The sequence below is a fragment of the Dipodomys merriami genome, unplaced genomic scaffold, assembly GCF_024711535.1.
Source record: "Dipodomys merriami isolate MVZ:Mamm:240054 unplaced genomic scaffold, mDipMer1.0.p SCAF_572, whole genome shotgun sequence".
Lineage (NCBI taxonomy): Eukaryota > Metazoa > Chordata > Mammalia > Rodentia > Heteromyidae > Dipodomys > Dipodomys merriami.
This window is the reverse complement of record NW_027206149.1, coordinates 186434-208680: the sequence shown is the minus strand read 5'-3', so window position 1 is coordinate 208680 and position 22247 is coordinate 186434. Positions and strand designations below refer to the sequence as shown.

The window sequence follows — 22247 nt, the reverse complement described above, 5'->3', positions numbered from 1 at the left end:
TCTCTGCCTTCACTAAAAGATTATTTGAAGAATACATAAGATAATTGCACTGAGAAGTGATTTAGAGAATTAATTCATATTATTTATTTTTAATATTTTGAGGTAAGTACTTGGATTCAAATTCAGAGCCTTGGATTTGCCAGGCAGGCATCTGATCACTTGAACCATGCCACATCCAGCAATTTTTGCTTTGTGTGTGTTTGAGATAGAATCTTGTATTTGTTTATTCCTAGGCTACCTGGATAGTGAACTTCCTAGTTTTATGTCCAACATATGTAGGATGACAGCCACACATTGTCACACCCAGCTTTTATTGATTGAGCTGGAGGTCTCTTGTAGCTTGACCTTGAACTGCAACTGTCGACATTTCCATTTTCAGAGTAGCTAGGATTATAGGTATAAAACACCTCATTTGACTTATTATGTATGTTTACAAAAATTCTGAAAGTATGAGAAAATCCTCTAGAGTTACTAACCATATCCAGATTCTAGGTGATACACTAATGATTATTCTGTCAAAACCTTTTTGACATTATTCTGCCAAACGTTTTTTAAATTTTTTTTCGCAAAATGCCATACAGAGGGGTTACAATTACATGGGTAAGGTAATGAGTAAATTTCTTATCAAGCGTTGTTGCCTCCTCCTGTTTCCACTTCTCATCCTTTCCAATCTCCCCTCTCCAAGCCCCCAACACCCTGCCCCTGGCAAAAGTTGTAAAGTTCGTTATTGGACATAATGACTTGTATAGCTCATTGTTGCAATGGGTCTGACGTATCCCTATTTAAAGGTTGGTTTTGCCCATTCCCTTCACAAATTATTCCAATATCAAATAAAATGGAAGCAGGGGTTATACCATGGGGGAGGGACATACAAAGTAACAAAGAAATAATCTTATAAATATGTTAGAAACAATTGCAAGAAAGAAAAAAAAAACATTTCAATACTTATCTTGGGGTTCATTTCACCTAACATGAACTTATCTTACCTTTTCTGCTTGTCTCAAAAATACACTAGTTATTGCAAATAAGGAAAATCATGGGACCTATATTTTGGGGCCTGGCTTACTTCACTTAATTTTTTCCAAGTCTTTCCATTTCCTAACAAATGGGGCAATTACATTATTTCTGATAGAGGCATAGAATTGCATTGGGTATATATACCACATTTTCTACATCCATTCATATAATGAGGGGTATTTTAGTTGGTTCCATAACTTATCTATGGTAAATAATGTTGCAATAAAAATAGTTGTGCTGGTAGCTTTAGTATGATCTTGTTTGTGATCATTTGGGTAAATGCCCCAAAGTGGGATTGCTGGGAAACAGGGGAGCTCTATCTGGAGTCTTTTTGAGGAACCTCCCACCAACTATGCAGTAAGATTCCCTTGTGACCCCATCTCCTCCAGTATCTGTTGTTATTAGAGTTCTTGATTATAGCTATTCTAACTGGGCTGAGGTGGTATCTCAATGTTGTATGGATTTGCATTTCTTTTATGGCTAGGGAGGTTGAGCATTTCTTCATGTGTCTATTGGCCATCCTTCTTTCTTCTTTAGAGAAGTTTCTCTTTAAGTCTTTAGGCCACTTATTTATTTAGCAGTTGTTTCTCTGAGGATTTGTTGTTGGGGGATTTAATTTTTTGAGTTCCAGGTATATTTTAGATATGAGACCTTTGTCCATTGTATGGCTACTGAAGATCATCTCCCAATTCTTGGGCTTTCTATGGATCTTGATAGCTATGTTCTTTGCCTTGCAGAAGTTCTGCAATTTCATGCAATCCCATTTGTCCAAATTTTCTTTGATTTGTTGTGTTTCTGGGTCTCTATTTAAGAAAATTTTCGCCTGTGCCAAGGAGACCTGTGATGTTTCCAGAGTGTCTGCTTTGACTCCGGGGTCTTTCATCCATTTGGAGTTGATTCTTGTGCAGGGTGATTTATAAGAGTCTAGCTTTAGTTTTCTACAAGTGATTAACCAATTTTGCCAGCACCATTTACTGAAGAGGCTGTCCTTCTTCCATTCTAATTATTTAGCTTCCTTATCGAAGATTAGATAGATATATATCTGTAGGTTCAATTCTATTCCATTGGTCCTGAGGTCTGTTCTTGTCCCATTACCAAGTTGTTTTGATTAATATGGTGTTGTAGTAGAGTTTGAAATTTGGTATTGATATTCCTCCAGCACATTTCTTTCTGTTAATGATCTTTTATGCTATCCTTGGTCTTTTATTGTTCCATATGAATTTTTGGATTGTCTCTTCTATTCTTTGAAGAATGAATTTGGGCTATTGATAGGTATTGCATTGAATTTGTAGATAGCCTTGGGAAGTATTGCCATTTTCATGATGTTGATCTTTCCAATGCAGGAGCATGGGAGGTTTTGCCACTTTGTGTGTTCTATTTTGATTTTCTTTTTCAGGTTTTTAAAGTTTTCATCATAGAGGTCCTTCACTTCTTTGGTTAAGTTAATTCCTAGGTAGTTTAATTTTGTGGAGCTCTTATGAATGGAGTTGCTTTCCTGATTTCAGCCACACTTTTCTCATTGTTGGCATACCGAAAAGCCATTGATTGTTGAGGGTTAACTTTATACCCTGTTACTTTGTCCAAGTCTGAATAAGCTTGAATAATTTGGGAGTGGAGTCAGTGGGATTCTTGAAATACAAGATCATTCCATCTGCAAAGAGGGAGAGTTTTTCATCATCTTGCCCTATTTGGATCAATTTTATGTTTGCATCTTGTCTTATTGCTGTAGATAGGCATTCTAATACTAGATTGAAGAGGAGTGGTGAGAATGGTCATCCTTGTCTCGTTCCTGATTTAAGAGGAAATGGCGTTAGCTTTTCATCATTAAGTATAATGCTGGCTGTAGGATTGTCATATACAGCCTTTTTGTATTGAGGAATGTTCCCTGGATTCCTAGTTTTTCCAGAGTTTTCATTATCAATGGGTGTTGAATCTTGCCAAATGCCTTTTCTGCATCTATTGAGATAAACATGTGGTTCTTATCCTTGGTCTTGTTGATGTGATGAATTTTATTAATTGATTTGCATATATTGACCCAGCTTTGCATCTCGGAAATGAATACTGTTTGATCGTGGTGTTTGATTTTTTTTGCATGAATTGTTCAAGTTGATTGGCCAAAATTTAGTATCGATGTTCATCAAAGAAAAGGGTCTACAGTTCTCTTTTTTTGATGAGTCCCTGACTGGTTTTGGGTTAAGGGTTATGATGTCTTCATAGAATGAGTTCAGTAGTGAACTTTCCCTTTCAATTTCATTGAAGAGCTACTGGTGTGAGGTCTGCTTTAAAGGCCTTGTAGAATTCTGCTGCAAATCTTTCTGGTCCTGGGCTTTTCTTAGATTGGACTTCTCTTATTGCTGTTTCTATCTCAATGTTTGATATGGTCCTGTTAAAATGTTTTAACCCATCTTGGTTTAGTTTTGGCATGTCAATATTTGCTATTAAAAAGTCCATTTCAGCCAATTTCTCAATCTTATTAGCATATTTTTGATAAGTATTCTCTTTTAATGTTCTGAATCTTGGTTGTTTCTCTGGTGATGTTTCCATTTTCATCTCTGAGTTTATTTATTTGGGTGAGTTTTCTTCTTTTCTTGATAAGATTTGCTAAGGGTCTGTCAATTTTGTTGAAGAACCAACTCTTTCTTTTGTTGGTTCTTTCTATGGTTTTCTTCCATTCTAATTAGTTTAATTCTGATTTAATTTTAATTATTTATTTCCATCTCCTGGATTAGGGTTTATCTTGCTGCTCTTTTTCAAGGAGGTTCAGATGTCTCATTAAATTGTTGGTTTTAGATATCTCCAATTAGTAACTCAAAGCTATAAACTCACCTCTAACGACTGCCTTTGCTTTGTCCTAGAAGGGCTGGTAATTTGTGTGCTCATTTTTGTTGAATATCATGAACATTTGAATTTCCATTCTAATCTCTTCCCTGACCCATTGGTGATTCAACAGTGTCTTGTTCAGCCTCCATATGTTACAGGACTTTCTTTGGTGGTTTTTGGTGTTGAGTTCTAATTTTATTACCTTGTGGTGTGAGCAAATGCATGGTATAATTTCAATGTTTCTGAGTTTGCACAAGTTTGCTTTGTGACATAAATGTGGTCTATTTTGGAAAATGTTCTATGTGCTGCAGAGAAAAACGTGTGTTCTGATGCTACTGAGTGAAATATTCAATAGATGTCTGTTAAATCTAGTTGATATATGCAGCTGTTTAGATCAGCGGTTTTAGACTTGAGCTGAAGAGCTGAGGGAAAATGCCCAGTCCCAGAGTTCAGGCCCCACAACTGACGAAAAAAATGCCTCTGCCACATCTGCCTTGCTTGCTTTGACTCCCTGCATGTTGGCATACTAGGAGGCCAGCGTAAGATGAAGCTCCAGAAACCTTTTTGGATAGCAAAAGAAACCACTGTTTGGGAAGTGAGGGGTGTTGTAGAAGAGATTTGGAGCTGAACGCAGGCAGGAGTCCTCATGGCTTCAGACTCAGGTGTCTTTTGAATCATTGCCCAGTTACCAGCTATAAGGTTTTGCTCCAAAATCAATGTGGCAAAGTCTGCAATTCTTATTGACTCATCCACATACACAGACCTAGTTAGGCATCCAGAATGACTTAAAATGTAGATTTCCTAAATCAGAGAAATCTGTACCAGAGTAAATGGGAAGAAAGTACTTCATTTAATCAGGTTCAATTGATTTTTACTTGCTTATAATTTAAATGAGAGAATAATATCAAACTAACCAAGATTTCTCAAAATCAAAATATCCAAGCAACTACATTTTACTGGAAATAAATACTCACAGCACAAATCAGAATTTCTGAGTAGGTGGTGCTTTCAGAAAATAAAGAATTAGGGTTCAGGACACATGTCAGATACATTTCACAACAGCATCAAAATGAAATTCATTACCACAGGTGGCAAAAGTTGCTTACTCAGCAAGTGAGCACATTATCATTGTTTTCTGGTCCTTAGTAAAAAAGATAGAAGAGTTTGATTTCCCTTCTCAATTTCAATCTTCAAATTCACATTTTCTTCTAAGGAAGTCATTTATCTCACACACCTGACAATACAGAATATGTCTTCAAACCAAGGTCTCCTGGGCATCTGGGAGCAAAACAGGAAGAGTGAAACAGTCTACAGGAAGCTTGATTATTCAGGAATAAATCATGTTTGTACTTCTGCTGTTTCTTTTTAATTGTGAAAATACCATACAGAGAGGTTACAATTACCTGAGAAAGGTAATGAATACATTTCTTATTAAACATTGTTGCCATGGAAAGACTTGATGGTACAGCTAAGATAGTTTGGGAGTGCTTGTCCTTTCCAGTACCCAGGAGGGAAGATGGTTAGTTGGGAGGGGAGAAATGTCTTAGAATTTCAGAAAAAGGCAAAAGAATTGTGCATGGTTTTTCTTTTCAGAAAATAACCTTTTAATAAGATATGTTTTCCTCTTCACAAAACAATTATACAGTAGTCCCCTTCACTGTAATTTCCCCTTCTGTAATTAGTTACGCAGAGCACCTTGGTAGCAAAGATGATGCTGAGAGGGAGTTGTGTTGGCAGAGCACAATTTACCTTACTTTCAGTGCTTAACCAGCCAGTGAAAGCTTAAGTGCATGATAGGGTGTGACCTTGACAGTGATTGGTTCCTCTTCCTCCCCTGCCATGCCACCCGCTTTTTTTGGCTTTAAAAAGGGCTGCTCTCTGTTAATGAATGAGTTTTCTTGCTACTTGACTTGGCTCCTCGCTGTGTCTGATTGTCTCCTCGGCTGAGGGAGGCTGGAGAATGGGCAAGCACCGCACTTAACTTTCATCAGACCCCTCTCTTTCTTGTTTTTTGGGATGGACAAAGACCCAAAAATTTACCTGTGCTCAACTGTGCTCTGAAAAGATTAATGGAAAAACATCTCATAATTTGAAAGAGACCACATTCACAAAATACCTTTATTTTGTTTTTTTGGTTCTTTTGGAGCTAAAGTTTCACTGTAGATATCTTTGATTATTTTCCTGCCTAGGCATCTGTTTCCTGGAATTACAGGTATGCATTTCCACATCCATTTCACATTACTTTTTTTTTACAGTATATTGTTACATTTTTTCTATTTTTATTAGTTACTGTTATAATTGTCTTACTGTACCTAATTTATAACTGAAGCTTTATTGTAATTATATTTGTTTGGATAAAAGCATATAATGGTCATCTCGGTATTTACAGTGTTGCTTCCAGAACTGATTGAGTACACTAAAATCAGCATAGGCTCCAGTCCCATATAGAAAATAGCATAGTATGTCGTACAAAGTAAGTTACACTTTAAATTACATCAAGGTTATATAACAGTATGCAATTAGTTACTATATTGAATGTTTTGGGAACATTTTTTCCTGAATATTTTAAATTTCTGGGTGATTGAACACCTAGATGTGGAAATTCTGGATACTGAGGGTTAACTCTATAAAGTACTTCATGGATTTCAGGAATCCTCTTGAAATGTATATCCAGAGGCTAAATAGGAACCACTGTAAAGATCAAAATGAAACTTGAACCTGTTATTTTGCCATAAATAGTCATTAAATAAAATGTGGGTAAATTTGATTCTCTACCTCTTCCTCCTCCTCCTCCTCCACCTCCTCCTCTTTTTCTCCTTCTTCTTTTTTTTTTTTTGGTCTGGTCATGGGGCCTGAACTCTGGGCCTGGGTGCTGTCCCTCAGCTCAAGTCTCAAGGATAGCGCTCTACCACTTGAGCCACAGCACCACTTCTGGCTAATTTATTTTTGCTTATGTGGTGCTGAGGAATCGAACCCAGGGCCTCGAGCATGCAAGGCAAGTGCTCTACCACTGAGCCAGCTTCCCAGCCCTCCTCCTCCTCCTTCTTCTTCTTCTTCTTCTTCTTCTTCTTCTTCTTCTTCTTCTTCTTCTTCTTCTTCTTCTTCTTCTTCTTCTTCTTCTTCTTCTTCTTCTTCTTCTTCTTCTCCTTCTCCTTCTCCTTCTCCTCCTCCTCCTCCTCCTCCTCCTCCTCCTCCTCCTCCTCCTCCTCCTCCTCCTCCTCCTCCTCCTCCTCCTCCTCCTCCTTTTCCTCCTCCTCCTCCTCCTCCTCTTCTTCTTCTTCTTCTTCTTCTTCTTCTTCTTCTTCTTCTTCTTCTTCTTCTTCTTCTTCTTCTTCTTCTTCTTCTTCTTCTTCTTCTTCTTCTTCTTCTTCTTCTTCTCCTTCTCCTTCTCCTTTTCTTCTTCTCCTTCTTCTTCTCCTTCTTCTTCTTCTCCTTCTTCTTCTTCTTCTTCTTCTTCTTCTTCTTCTTCTTCTTCTTCTTCTTCTTCTTCTTCTTCTTCTTCTTCTTCTTCTTCTTCCTCCTCCTCCTCCTCCTCCTCCTCCTCCTCCTCCTCCTCCTCTTTTCTCAGTGCTGAAGATCCAGCGCAGGGCCTTGAATATAAAACGCTTGGTCTCTAACACAGTTCTACATCCCAACCCTCTACAACTTCTGAAAAGGGAGTTTGCGAATTTCACAATGTTTAATAATCAACACAAATTTTCCTTTTCCTTTCTAGGCTCCAGAACCGGGAAAAGTGGGGTGGGGGAATAAATGGGCCAGTCACCTAGGGAAAATTTTGCTGATTATCATATTTTTTGTTCATATGGCATTTAAAAATATATTACCATATTTTAAATCCTATTTTTAAAATTTCATCATAGGAACAAAGGCCAACTAAAAGTTTTTTCGTTTTTATGTATAAAGTTCACAATTCTGTCTCTATAAGAATCTTTTAAAACATTCTTTTGACAATCTCCATAGAGGCAAAATCGAAGTCTATATATTAAATATTCTAATCATCATATGAAATAATTAGGAAGGGCAAATCAATAGAAACAATGAAAATTATGTTAACCACAATGAACAGGACAATTACCCATCGAACAGATGCTTATCATGTTTGAGAACAGCAATCGGAGAATTTGCACAATTACTGATAGGACAATGTTTGAATTCAAAGGAAAGAAGAAAACCCTTAAATATTGAAAGACAAACATGCACCAATAGGTTATTCCTGTAATCCTACATGCTCAGGATGCTCATTAGTGGCTAAAGAAAAGCAAGAATAAGTCGGATAATATCAAATGATAACCTTTCATAATTCAAAGGACACTATAACAAGTGAAAATATATGCAACAGATAAAGGGGATGTATTTGTTAATGCTACAATGTTAATGCTACATTGATCCTGAGTCTTATGTATTTTTGAATCTTATAATTCTCTCTATATATATCTTTTGGGGCTCATGGGGCTTGAACTCTTGGCCTGGGCGCTGTCCTCAGCTCTTCAGCTCAAGGCTAGTGCTCTACCACTTGAGCCACAGCGCCACTTGCTGATTTTTTTCTTTTTGCTTATGTGGTGCCGAGGAATTGGACCCAGGGCCTCAAGCATGCAAGGCAAGTGCTCTACAAATGAGCCATCTTCCCAGCCCCTAATTCTATATATTTTTTCCTGAATAGTATATTTCTTTTTTTTTAATTGTGAAAATACTGTACAGAGGGGTTACAATTACATAAGCAAAGTAATGAGTACATTTCTTATCAAGCATTGTTGCCTCCTCCTCTGTTTCCCTTTCACATCCATTTTCATCCCCCCACCATGTGTCCCCCTACTTCCCCCCCAGGCCAAAGTTGTAAAGTTCATTTTTCAACATAACGACTTGTATAGCTCATTGTTGCAATGGGTCCATCTGTATCCCTATTTAAACTATTTGTTTTTTTTTTCCCTTCCCCTCCACAAATAATACCAACATCAAATACAGTGAAAACAGGGTTATACTGTCGGAGAGGGACGAACAAAGCAACAAAGAAATCATCTTATAAACTTTAGAAACAATCACAAGAAAGAAAAAAATTGAATACTTATATTTGTGTTCATTTCACCTCACATCAATTTATCTGACCGTTTCTGCTTGTCTCACAAATATACATAATTGCAAATAAGGGAAACCATGGGACCTATGTTTCATTGGGGATGGCTTACTTCACTTAATTAAATTTTTTCCAAGTCTTTCTATTTCCTAAGAAATTGGGCAATGTCATTCTTTCCGATAGAGGCATAGAATTCCATTGTGCATATATACCACAGTTCCTTAATCCATTCATCTACTGAAGGGCATCTGGGTTGGTTCTATATCTTACCTATGGTAAATAATGCTGCAATAAACACAGTCGTGCTGGTATCATTTGGGTAAATGCTCAAAAGTGGTATTGCTGGGAAATAGGGCAGCTCTATGTGGAGTCTTTTGAGGAATCTCCATATTACATTCCAAAGTGGTTGAGCAAGTTTACACGCCCAACAACAATGAAGTAGGGTTCCCTTCTGTCCACATACCATCCAGAATCTGTTGTTAGGGTTATTGATTATAGCCATACTAACAGGGGTGAGGTGGAATCTAAATGTTGTTTTGATTTGCATTTATTTTATAGCTAGGGAGGTTGAGCATTCCTTCATGTATCTACTGGCCATCCTTATTTCCTCTTCAGAGAAGTTTCTCTTTAAGGCTTTAGCCCACTTATTTATTGGGCAGTTGTTTGTGTGAAGATTTGTGGTTAGGGGATTTAATTTTTTGATTTCCAGGTATATTTTAGATATGGCTAGAGATCTTCTCCCAATCCGTGGGCTTTCTATTGATCTTGCTGGCTATGTCCTTTGCCATGCAGAATCTCTGCAACTTCATGCCATCCCATTTGTCCAACCTTTCTTTGATTGCTTTTATTTCTGTGTCTCTATTAAGAAAATTTCGGCCTACGCCAAGGAGACCTAGGGTTTCTCCTACTCCATCCTGTAATGTTTTCAGTGTTTCTGCTTTGACTCCGAGGTATTTGATCCATTTGGAGTTGATTCTGGTACAGGGTGATATATAAGGTTGTAGCTTTGGTTTTCTACAAGTGATTAATCAATTTTGCCAGCACCATTTACTGAAGAGGCTGTGTTTCTTCCATTCTAATTTTTAGCTCCATTATCGAATATTAGATGGCTGTAGGTCTGTAGGTTCATTTTTGGATTTTCAATTATATTCCATTGGTCCTGAAGTCTGTTCCTGTGTCAGTATCAAGGTGTTTTGATTACAATGGTGTTGTAGTAGAGTTTGAAATTTGGTATTGATAATCCTCCAGCAATTTTCTTTCTGTTTTTGATCATTTTTGCTATTCGGGGTCTTTCATTATTCTGTATGAATTTTTGGATTGCCTCTTCTACTTCCTTGAAGAATAAGGTTGGAATATTGATAGGTATTGCATTGAATTTGTATATAGCCTTGGCAAGTATTGCCATTTTCACAATGTGGATCCTTCCAATCCAGGAGCATGGGAGGTTTTTCCACTTTCTAGGTACTGTTTTGATTTTTTTTCAGGTTTTTAAAGTTTTCATCAGCCGGGCACTGGTGGCTCATGCCTGTAATCCTAGCTACTCAGGAGGCTGAGATCTGACGATCATGGTTCAAAGCTAGCCAGGGAAGTTAAGTCCGTGAGATTCTAATCTCCAATAAACCACTAGAAAACCAGAAGTGGTGCTGTGCCTCAAGTGATAGAGAGCTCGCCTTGAGCTGAAGACCTGTGGGACAGCACCCAGGCCCAGATTTCAAGACCCATGACTGACAAAAATCAAAATGTTTCCATCAAAAAGGTCCTTCATTTTTTATTAATTCCTAGGTGTTTTATTTTTTTTTGTGGGGGGGCTATTATAGATGGAATTGTTTTCCTGGTTTAAGCCACACTTTTCTCATTGTTGGATTAGAGAAAAGCTGTTGTCTTTGAGTTGTAATTTTATAACCGGCAACTTTGCCAAAGTTTTGAATCACTATGAGTAATTTGGGAGTGGATTTCATGGGATTCTTTACATACAAGATCATGTCATCTACAAAGAGGGCTAGTTTTACTTAATCTTTCCCTATTTGGATCCATTGTATGTTTGCACCTTGTCTTATTGTTGTAGCTTGGCATTCTAATACTAAATTGAAAAAAACTGGAGAGAGTGGACATCCTTGTCCCTTTCTTTTTTTATTGTAAAAATATTTACAGATGGGTTACAATTACATGGGCAAGATAATGAATACATTTCTTATCAAGTATTGTAATCTCCTCCTTTGTTTCCCCTTCCCATCCCTTCCCATCCTCCCCCCGGCCCCCACCCTATCCCCCCCCTCACCAAAGTTATAACGTTCTTTTTCGACATAACGACTTTTACAGCTCATTGTTGCAATGGGTCCACATGTATCCGTATTTAAACGATTTGTTTTCCCTTCCCCTATACAAATTATACCGACATCAAATACAGTGAAAGCAGGGATTATACTGTGAGGGAGGGACATACAAAGCAACAAAGAAATAATTTTACAATTGTGTTAGAAACAATCGCATGAAGGAAAAAATAACATTTGAATAAATATCTTAGGGTTCATTTCCCTAACATCAAATTATCTGACCTTTTCTGCTTGACTCAGACATATACACGATACTGGGACGTATGTTTCTTTGGGCCTGGCTTACTTCATTTAATATAATTTTTTCCAAGCCTTTCCATTTCCTAACAAATGGGGCAATGTCATTCTTTCCCATGGAGGCTTAGAATTCAATTGAGTATATATACCACATTTTCTTGATCCATTCATCTACTGAGGGGCATCTGGGTTGGTTCCTTATCTTCGCTATAGTAAATAATGCTGCAATAAACATAGTCCTGCTGGTAGCTTTAGAGTGGTCTTCTTTGTGAACATTTGGGTAAATGACACACAGGCCGAAATTTTCTTAATGGAGACCCAGAAACACGACAAATCAAAGAAAGTTTGGACAAATGGGATTGCATGAAATTGCAGAGCTTGTGCATGGCAAAGGTCATAGATAGTAAGATCAATAGAAAGCCCACGGATTGGGAGAAGATCTTCACTAGCCATACAATGGACAAGGGTCTCATATCTAAAATATACTTGGAAATCAAAAAATTAAATCCCCCAACAACAAATCTTCAAAGAAACAACTGCCCAATAAATAAGTGGCCTAAAGCATTAAAGAGAAACTTCTCTGAAGAGGAAAGAAGGATGGCCAATAGTTACATTAAGAAATGCTCAACCTCCCTAGCCATAAAAAAATGCAAATCAAAACAACATTGAGATACCACCTCACTCCAGTTAGAATGGCTGATATCAAGAACTCTAATAACAACAGATGCTGGAGGGGATGTGGACAGAAGGGAACCTTACTTCATTGTTGGTAGGAGTGTAAATTTGTTCAACCACTTAGGAAAGTAGTATGGAGTTTCCTCAAAAGCCTCCACATAGAGCTTTCCCATGACCCAGCAATCCGTTGTCCCCTTCTTGATTTAAGAGGTTTTTTAAAGAAGTTTTTCTCCATTAAGTATAATGCTGGCTGTAGGTTTGCATTATACAGCCTTTATTCTATTGAGGAATGTTCCCTGGATTCTTAATTTTTCCAGAACCTTCATCATAAAGGGATTGTTGGATGTTGTCAAATGCTTTTTCTCAAGGAATTGAGATAACCATGTGGTTCTTATACTTGCTCTTGTTGCAATGTATTATATTAATTGATTTGCGTATATTGACCCAACTTTGCATCCCTGAAATGAATTTTGTTTAATCGTGGTGTATTATTTTTTGTATGAATTGTTGAAGTCAATTGACCAAAATTATTTTGAGAAGTTTTGCATCAATGTTCATCAAAGAAATGTGTTTAAACTTCTCTTTTTTGATGAGTCCCTGCCTGGTTTGGGGATGAGGGTTTTGATGCCCTCATTGAGTAAGTTCTGTAGTGAACTTTCTCTTTCAATTTCATTGAAGAGTTGGAGTAGTATTGGTGTGAGCTCTGTGTTGAAGGCCTTGTAGAATTCTGATGTAAATCTATCTGGTCTTGGGCTTTTTTTAGATAGGACTTCTCTTATTGCTGTTTCTATCTTAATGCTTGATATGGGCCTGTTAAAATCGTTTAACTCATCTTGGTTTAGTTTCAGCTGCATGTCGATATTTGCTATGAAAAGGTTCATTTTTGCCTTGTTCTCAAACTTATTAACATAGTTTTTAGAAATATTCCCTTATAAAGTTCTGAATCTTGGTTGTTTCTCTGGTGATGTTTCCATTCTCATCTCTGAGTTTATTTATTTGGGTGAGTTTTCTTTTTCTGATAAGATTTGTTAAGGATCTGTCAATTTTGTTAATGTTTTCGAAGAACCAACTCTTTGTTTTGTTGATTCTTTCTATGTTTTTTTTTTTGGAATCTAATTCATTTAATTCTCATTTAATTTTAATTATTTCTTTCCATCTACTGGGTTGGTGTTTATCTTGCTGCTCTTTTTCAAGGAGGTGCAGATATCTCATTAAATTGTTGGTTTCATATATCTCCAACTTGCCTCTGAGTACTGACTTTTCTGTGTCCCAGGGGAACTGGTAATTTGTGTACTTGTTTTTGTTGAATATCATGAACACTTTAATTTCCTTTCTAATCTGTTACATGACTTACTCCTTATTCAACAGTGTGTTTTTCAGCATCCATGTGTTACAGGATTTCTTTGGTGGCTTTTGGCGCTGAATTCTAATTTTATTTCCTGTGGTCTGAGAGAATGCAAGGTATAACGTCAATGTTTCTGAATTTGGACTTTTGTTTTGTGACCTAAAGTGTGTTCAGTTTTTGAAAATGTTCTATATGCTACTGAGACAAAGGTGTATTCTGATACTGCTGGGTGAAATATTTGTTAGATGTCTATTAAATCTAGTTGATCCTTGCAGTTGTTTAGATCTGCAGTTTACTGAGTTTTTGCCGAGTTGATATATCTACTGGGGATAGTGGTGTGTTAGAGTCCCCAACAATTAATTTCTTTGGATCTATGTGAGCTTTGAGGGAAAGTAGTGTTTCTTGGATAAATTTGCATGCTCCATTGTTTGACAAATAGATATTTAGAATTGTAATATTTTCCTGAAGGACCGATCCCTTAATTAGTATGTAGCGACCTTCTTTTTCTCTTCTCACGAATTTTAATTTGAAGTCTATTTTATCTGATATTAGCATTGCAAATCCCACGTGTTTATGGGGGTCATTTACTTGGTCGATTATGTTCCAGTCTTTCACTTTCAAAATGTGTTTTTTTTTTTATGGGCAAGATGTGACTCCTGAAGGCTGCAGATAGAAGGATTTTGCTTTTATTCCAACTAGACAGTCTATGTCTCTTAATTGGAGAGTTAAATCCTGTGATGTTGAGAGATAGGACAGAGAGGTATTTTTTTTATTGTGAAAATGCAGTACAGTTGGTTTACAATTACATAGACAAGATAATGAGTACATTTCTTATCAAGCATTGTTGACTCCTCCTTTGTTTCCGCCTCCCATCACTTCCCAGACTCCCATTACCCAATCCTCTCCCCCCCCAAAGTTGTAAAGTTCATTTTTCAACATAACGACTTATACATTTCATTGTTGCAATGGTTCCACCTGTATTCCTATTAAAACAATTTGTTTATTCCCTAACCCTCTACAAATTATACCAATATAAAATACAGTGAAAACTGAAGTTATTTTTTGTTATGTCGAAAAACGAATGTTACAACTTTGGCCTGGGAATGGGGGAGGGAGGGAGTGGGGATCAGTGTGGGGGGGAGGTGAAAGGGATGGGAAGAGGAAACAAAGGAGGAGACAACAATGCTTGAAAAGAAATATACTCATTACCTTGCCCATGTAATCATAACCCCTTGGTACAGTATTTTCACAATTAAAAAAAACTTCAAAAAATGTTTATCATTTATTATAATTCAAATACCAAGCAAGAGTAATTTTATATAATCATTAGAGGTATCATTTTATCACTATCATAAAACAGAATAAAAGACCAGTCCCATTTATTCCCTATCATTATACTTAATTCCAATCATTACCTAAATATCTTAAACAATCTAAATAGTCATGTGTTTAACATAGACATAAATATTCTATACTTTTTAGTTAAAAATTTCCAAGGGCATATATTCATGTTTCTAAGAAATGATCACAGCAGTTAAAAAATGCTTTTGTGAAATTAATGTGAGACATGTTGTTGTTGTTGTTGTTTACAAGTCCTGGGCATTGTCCCTAAGCTTTTTTTGTGCTCAAGGCCAGCACTGTACAACTTGAAGCACAGGGATAATTTCTGTTTTTGAATGGTTAATTGGAGAATAAGAATCTAACATGTACTTTTCTGTTTGGGCTAGATGTGAAAACAATTGTTAGATCTCAGCCACCAAAGGAGCTAGAATTATAGGCGTGAGTTACCGGCACTTGGTTTGATGATTTTTTTTTATTTTAATTACATTTTAAGATGTTTGTTTCACTACAATGCACATAATTCTATACATAAATTTATATATATATACATATATATATATGACGACAAATTCCCTCTAAAAATGTATGACTTTCTACATACAAAATTTATACACACACACATATATATTTCTGAATATATACACTCCCTCTAAAACTTTTATGCTACTATTTTTTACCCTTTTCATTTCAAAGATATAGTCTATTTTTCCAAATGTTTCCTAGAGTAAAATGACTAATATTTCAATAGAAAGTAGGATATATTATTTTCAAAGTAATTTTAGACATACACATGATGCAGTAGTAATATTTATAGTATATTACTTGAAAAAAATCTGTTCAAACCCTTAAGTATTTGTGTGTAATGACAGGGAGAAGGGAAGTTAATTCATATTGGTTAGAAATGGGCAATGCTTCAAAAATCTGTTCAATAATTTGTTATAATCACATAATCAAGCTACCTGTTATGGTTTAGTTTTGTTTTTGATTCTTTATTCATTCAAAAATTTAACATGGATGCATGAACAGTCGTAATATTAAAATTATTAAAATACAAATAATACAAAATCATAGACACATACCAGACTTTCAATAATTAGCACTTATGATGCTAATAATAATTGGTTGAAGATGATGATGACCAGAGTGACCTTGATAATGGCAATGTTATGATTGAAAAAGAAAAATTTTTAGACATCTTTGAATTTAGATTTCCCACATTGAATACATAATAATAAACAGTGTTGGATTACATACAATAAGAATAACAAGAGGAGAGTTTCAATATCAAGAAATAATAATCACATAATCAGGTGAGACAGTAAATCCCTAAGGTTGTTCTTGCAGTCTCTCTAATGTATACTCACTTTTCTTGGTGGTATTGTTTTCTTATAAATAAAATCGTTTATTTTCACATGTTTATTATCTCACATAGATAAAATATAATAAGGTGTGTGCTTTGTTATCAAATGATCTTGTTTGATCTAGTCTTGGGAACATAGGAGAAAGCCTTTCACCACACACATAGCCAGTAGCTTAGATATATATCCCTAGAAGATAACAACACAAGCCTCAAGAATGCTTCACTCATTAGGCAGAAATCCTTAGTCAGTTTTAGTTTCTATCCAGTTCACTGAAGAAAATCTATGTGTAAATTTATGAAGAACACTTGGCAGCACATAAAGCAATAAGAAAATTTTGATGGAATAAGATTAGTTTTCAATTTAGTGTCATTAGTTCAAGTAACGTTCTCATATAAATACTATTCTATAACCAATGTTTTCCAATGATATGTTGAGTATGTTCTTCAATACAAATGTGGACACATGACCCAATTTACATAATACCACTTACATATCTGTAGTTGCCTTAAAAGGACACAACCCTTAGAGCCAGGAGGTAAACTTTATTTTTATTTCTGCATGAAGCAATTTGTGACTTTATACCAACAAACTGAATTTGACTCTTTCCTTATTTGTAAGCTAAGGTGGAAAATGTAAGGACTCCACTTTTCTTTTTAATTGCTCTAGGAGTAAGCAAAGTATTCTTCAATATTTCTGGTAGATTACATCCATTTATATATGAGAAATGTAAGGCCAAAAGTCAATGTAGTGAGTAAATAATGATACTAGAACTTGTGTCAGAGCTCTTCCCTCTGCACACTTACAAGGAACAGTAATTTGTTGATGGAGAGGACCAATATGAAAACACTATGGGGGAAAAAACATACTTTGTAAAAAGTTGTTTAAGACTAGGTGACCAGTGATGAGTACATGAAACAGACTTGTGCCAGGCACATAAAAAGGAGTACATAGAAATCATATTAGTACTGGGCGCCAGTGGCTCATGCCTGTAATCCTATCTACTCGTGAGGCTGAGATCTGAGGATCTCTGTTCAAAGCCAGCCCAGGCAGGGCTCGATCTCAGATCCCGGAATAAACCTAACCTTCTTTTGGCCCACAGGCTGGTGTACTCACCATGACCCATTCATCACATGGGTTTGCTAGGCCTTGAGTTCAAATACCAGCACTGTCAAAAGATGAATACTGATGTGAGAAGCCAAGTGATCCTCCTCTTTTCCTGTACTGTGAAAGTCCTGCTTCTCAGCTAGGAATGGTACATACTATATAGTCAACTCTATAGCCATGGGAACAGGTTGACATCCATGTCAACACAGTTATACCTGTCACCATATTCAGTAAAATACACAATATCTTCATGAATTAGACACAAATTAAGGAAAAGTGCACCAAATGCAAGATGCTGTCCACACATATATATCAATAGATATCCTATGTTTAAACTATGAATTTATGCCCATCCGGGCCCTCCCTGGTGCTCAGTGTCAAGTACTCGAAACGGTCTAGCTCCTCAGTTGCTCACAGGCCAGTGTCCTCACCTTGACCCTTTCACCAATTGGGCCTGCTAGGTTCTGAGTTCAAATCACAACACTGTCAAAACATGAATCCTGATGTGAGCAGTACAGCAGTTCACCTGATTTCCAGTCCTGTGAAAGTCCTGGGTGTCATTTAAGATGGACAAGGCATAGGCAACTCTATAGACATAGGAATAGGTTGTCATGCATGTCAGCACATTTATATCTATCATCATACTCAATAAAATACAAAATGCATCTCTGACTAAGATACAATAAAATAAATAACTAAACTGAAAGCATGACGAATTCCACATATGTATGTAAATAGAGATCCTATGTGTAAAATAGGTGGGCATCTGATTTTTGCCAGTGTTGGGCTTCAATTCAGGCATTGGGAGCAGGCCTGAACGTGTAGTCTTCAAGGATGGTGATCTTCCCCTTCTCCCACAGTGCAACAGAGTTACCCAGACCTGAGTTCAAATCCCAGCTCTAGCAGTAAAATGGGGCGTATTTGGAGTTAGGCTAATTCCTTCATAATTTTTTTTTTCAACAGAGTCAGAGGTCATGGAATTTCTTCCTTTTTTATTTTTTAATTGAAGCTCATGAATGTCTTGGTGCACAGAAGAGACAAATCTAAAGATCATCCGGAAAATGACTGGAAATATAAGAATAAGAATTGGGAGAATTGATCTGACAATGGCAATTATAATTATTACATGAATCCAATCCAGAGGATTGAGGGCCTCCAGGTTTTGCTTAAATAATGCTGCCAAAGATTGTAATTTTTTTACATCTAAATGAGATTTACTAACTGCTGTAATTTTGTCCTATAAAGCCTCCATAACATGACAGATATCTTTATCTCTCCAAACTCCTAACAAATGTTTTTTGGTGGCATTCCAATTAAAAGAAAAGTTATATTTTAGAGCAGTAACACAGATATATTTAAAACTAGCATGACATTTAACTGAGAGTTGTGTTTTTAAATTTTGAACTTCCTGACCTATAACCAGAACCACTTCCTCCAGAGCATTTATTTTCATTTCTAACATTTTATCTATAATTTATTTTTTTGCTAGGGCTAATGAAATATTTTTGCTTAAATCAGTAACAAAATGAGCAGTGTTTACTTCATTTACTAAGGTTGCTGTAGAAATCGCTAAAGAGCTAATTATTGTTATTTAAACACTTATTCCTAAAATCAAGGCCGCAACAAAGCGTTTGGGCTGCAACATAATATCCAGAGTTTTCAGCATTTGTAAAGCGGAATTTTTAAACCAAGGGTCATTTCATAGATCTACACATAACATTACATACAAAGGTCTTTTTAAAATTAAAATTACAGAATATGTTTTATCCAGAGAAGAAGTAAGAAAATTAGTAAAAATACAATCCTTACAACTAATATAATAAGATTTTCCTTGATTAATAATGATTAAATTATCTAGTTTTCCAGCTAAAATTCCCATAGGATAACCCACACATTCTCTTACCTCAATTGCAGTACTCTTAGTTTCTTTGGGCTTTTTCGGTAAAATCATGATTGTTGCTGCAAAAAGTATGAACAAATCCAGCTGAATGCCAGTTTTATTGTGAAAGGGAGAGTGACTCGCCAAAATGGAAGCCACCCACCCTGGAGTGAGCCATCTTTTCAGGGGTTCCCCATGAGTATCAGGAGCATAGCCATTAAACTTTCATGAATTATGTTTTAAGTAGGAGGCATAATCTTAATAAGGGTTAGCAATGGAAAAAATAAAAAATACTATCTGGTGCCCCATAGGGTTGTAAAAAAGAGGCCTTTTGAAATCCACATTCCCAGCATTTTGGTGAGGTAATTAATGCATCCCCAAACTGATTCTTTTCATGATATTTTTGTAGGCAGTTATCTAAATGTATATTCCTCTTGGAATGAAAAAAGATTCATTATAAGTATGAAAGCCTAATGTCATCATGCCAATTTTCCATATCAATCTTTTTTTTGAACTTTTTATCATTGTATTGATCAAGGGCATCAGTCAAAAAAGTTCTATAGTTTATTGGCAAACACTCAGGGAGATTTTCTACTGATAGCGTTATGCAAATTGGAGTGGTATCTGTCATTCATTCATAATTAATTGTTTGAGAAGTCATATGAGAATTAGAATAGTCCTCCAAACCCCCTAGCAGGTTACTATTGTTTGACATTACTTGTATTATATCATCATCCCCACCCCATCCCACGGGATGTAGAAGAGGAGGATTAGGAACATATGCCCAGTATTGTTCTCCTGAAACAGACACTGCCTGCACAGCAATAATGGAAAGCATAGCAAGAAACAAATTTTCAACAGTGATAGTGTTTCCTGTAGAAACCACAACCTCCTCTGTAGAATGGGTGAGCTTCTTAATTTGTTCCCACATTGGTGGTTGGGCTTCTTTTGTTGTCTTGCCTGTTGAGGAGAAAGGTGAAGACATTTGTGCTTTTCCATCGCTTTCTTCATTTGCATCTTTTGGTTTTTTTCCCCCTGGGTTTCTCTTATTTTTGTAGGGGCACACGAGTCGGTTGAGATTCCAGATGGGTGACTCGGCATCCTGTGGAAACATACATGTATACCCTCATCCCGAGGTGATTAAATTCATCAGGCCCTTTGCAGGTGCCTGTGAGCAAATCTTTCCTTTTAAATTTTGGCTGAACTTTAAATCCAATTTCGCTCCAATGTTTTTGCATAAGTGTAAGATTTTGTTCATTAGTATTAAGGTGATTAATTACAAATAAAGCATGATGGTTTCTCGTAGTTAATAAGTCAGCCATCATATTTCCAAATGAAAGAGGTGGGAAACCACCATATATTCCCTATAATGTAAGCTGGACCAAACTTAGTCATAACTGTTGTGGGAATCTTTCTTTTCATTTTATTATCAGAGATCCCTTTTTCTATAACTTTCTGTACTTTTGGTATAACTCCTTCTGGTTTAGTTTAATTCATTAATTCTTCCTATTGTAACATATCTGGAAATTTTAAATTTCTATATTTACTATGAGGGAGCCGCAAAACTGCTTTTGAAGATGCAGGAGTTTCTGGAGGCAACGTCTCATCAGATGATATATTGATTGGGGAATTGACCACATCTAAACTTTGGTCCTAGTCTTTATTATTTAGAGAAGCCGTCTCTATTGGACTGGAAAGAAACAACATGCTCTGTTCGTGGATCAATAAAAAAATAGCCAAAACAAGAATAAAGACAACAAATGTACAGCCAAGAAGAATATAGTAAGAATAAAGGTAGAGGCAATTAAGGTGCAGCCAAGTGTATAAGAAGCCTTGAACCAACACCCCCTTCCTGCATGCATGTTTCCATGAAGCTTATGCTTTGCCTGGCATGATCTCTCAGGGAGACTCAGCAGGAGGTGATGTGGCAGATGGCGTCCGCTCCTAATCATGCAATAGGTGTGGGATAATGAAACAAAACATGGTTCTTTTTCATCATTACCCTATCTCCATGGGCAGGAACTGGTTGAATGGGTGCTGGAGGAGGTGGTCCAGCATCCCTATCTGGCTGGAACCCAAGCTGGCCCTCATTCTGGATGTGAGCTGTGTGTCAGGAGGTGTGTCGGTTAGCCTGTTGAAGCAGATTCATGAGGTAAGGCCCTCTGTGCCCTGGCTAGACCGTGATGGTTGTTCATTGTCCATCCCATGAGTCCTTCCCCAAATCACTCTGATAGACCATTGAAAGAAATTAGATGAGGAGGCATTGTTCCCCTGCTCAGCACGATCCCGGGCCTCTAACCCTCACCCTCACCTATCTGGCCAGACCCTGGTATAAAACAAGACCCTGGTATAAAACAATGAAAACATTCAGTGTCTACTATTCTTTGCAAGGGTGTGTCATTTCGGTTAGGGAAACGGAGTGTAGAGGAAAGACCCTAGACCTGAAACATCCCAGGGGACATTTGTTCTTGTGACAGAGCCAAGTCATTGCTGTGGATAAGGAGGAAGCCACCATCAGACTGACCCGGAACAATGCTCAAAGATAGGAAGGCTGTTAAAGTATCAAACCCATTCATGTCTGCTTCCCACTCCCAACAATGCGGTGTAGTGTGGATGGCTCATTCCTGGGCCTAAGGGATTATAAATGGATGGTGGTGGTCAGGAGCTGGTGGCTTCTGACCATCATCCTGGCTATTGGGAAGCTAAGGTCTGATGGTCGTGACTCAGAGCCAGCCCGGGCAGGAGAGTCCGTGAGATTCTTATCTCCCATGAACCACCTCCCCCTCCAAACCCACACACAAAAAAGCCAGATTTGTTGCTGTGGCTCAAGTAGTAGAGCCTCAGTCTTGAACAAAAGAAGCTCAGAGATAACCTGAATCCAAGCCCTAGGACTCACAAAATAATAATAAAATAAATGAACAGTGTACACCTTTTATCTGACGACCAAGACAGATGGATTCAGTCTTCTCGCTGGTACTTGTAGCCAAAGGTAAGGGGCTTCCCTTGATATTTCTCAAAACTTCTCTTTCTCTCCTTTATCTGTCCAGGATCGGTTAGAGGACAT

The 22247-nt window shown here is 36.9% G+C and overlaps 1 protein-coding gene across 1 annotated transcript in view; it reads right to left on the bottom strand.

Annotated features, from left to right (window-relative positions):
* The window catches only part of LOC138812963 (zinc finger protein 280D-like), a 36177-nt gene that overhangs the window by 11008 nt on the left and 2922 nt on the right, over positions 1-22247 (bottom strand). The window contains 2 exon segments of the mRNA XM_070001217.1: positions 19993-20285; positions 21186-21286. Coding sequence (XP_069857318.1) covers positions 19993-20285; positions 21186-21286 — 394 coding nt within the window.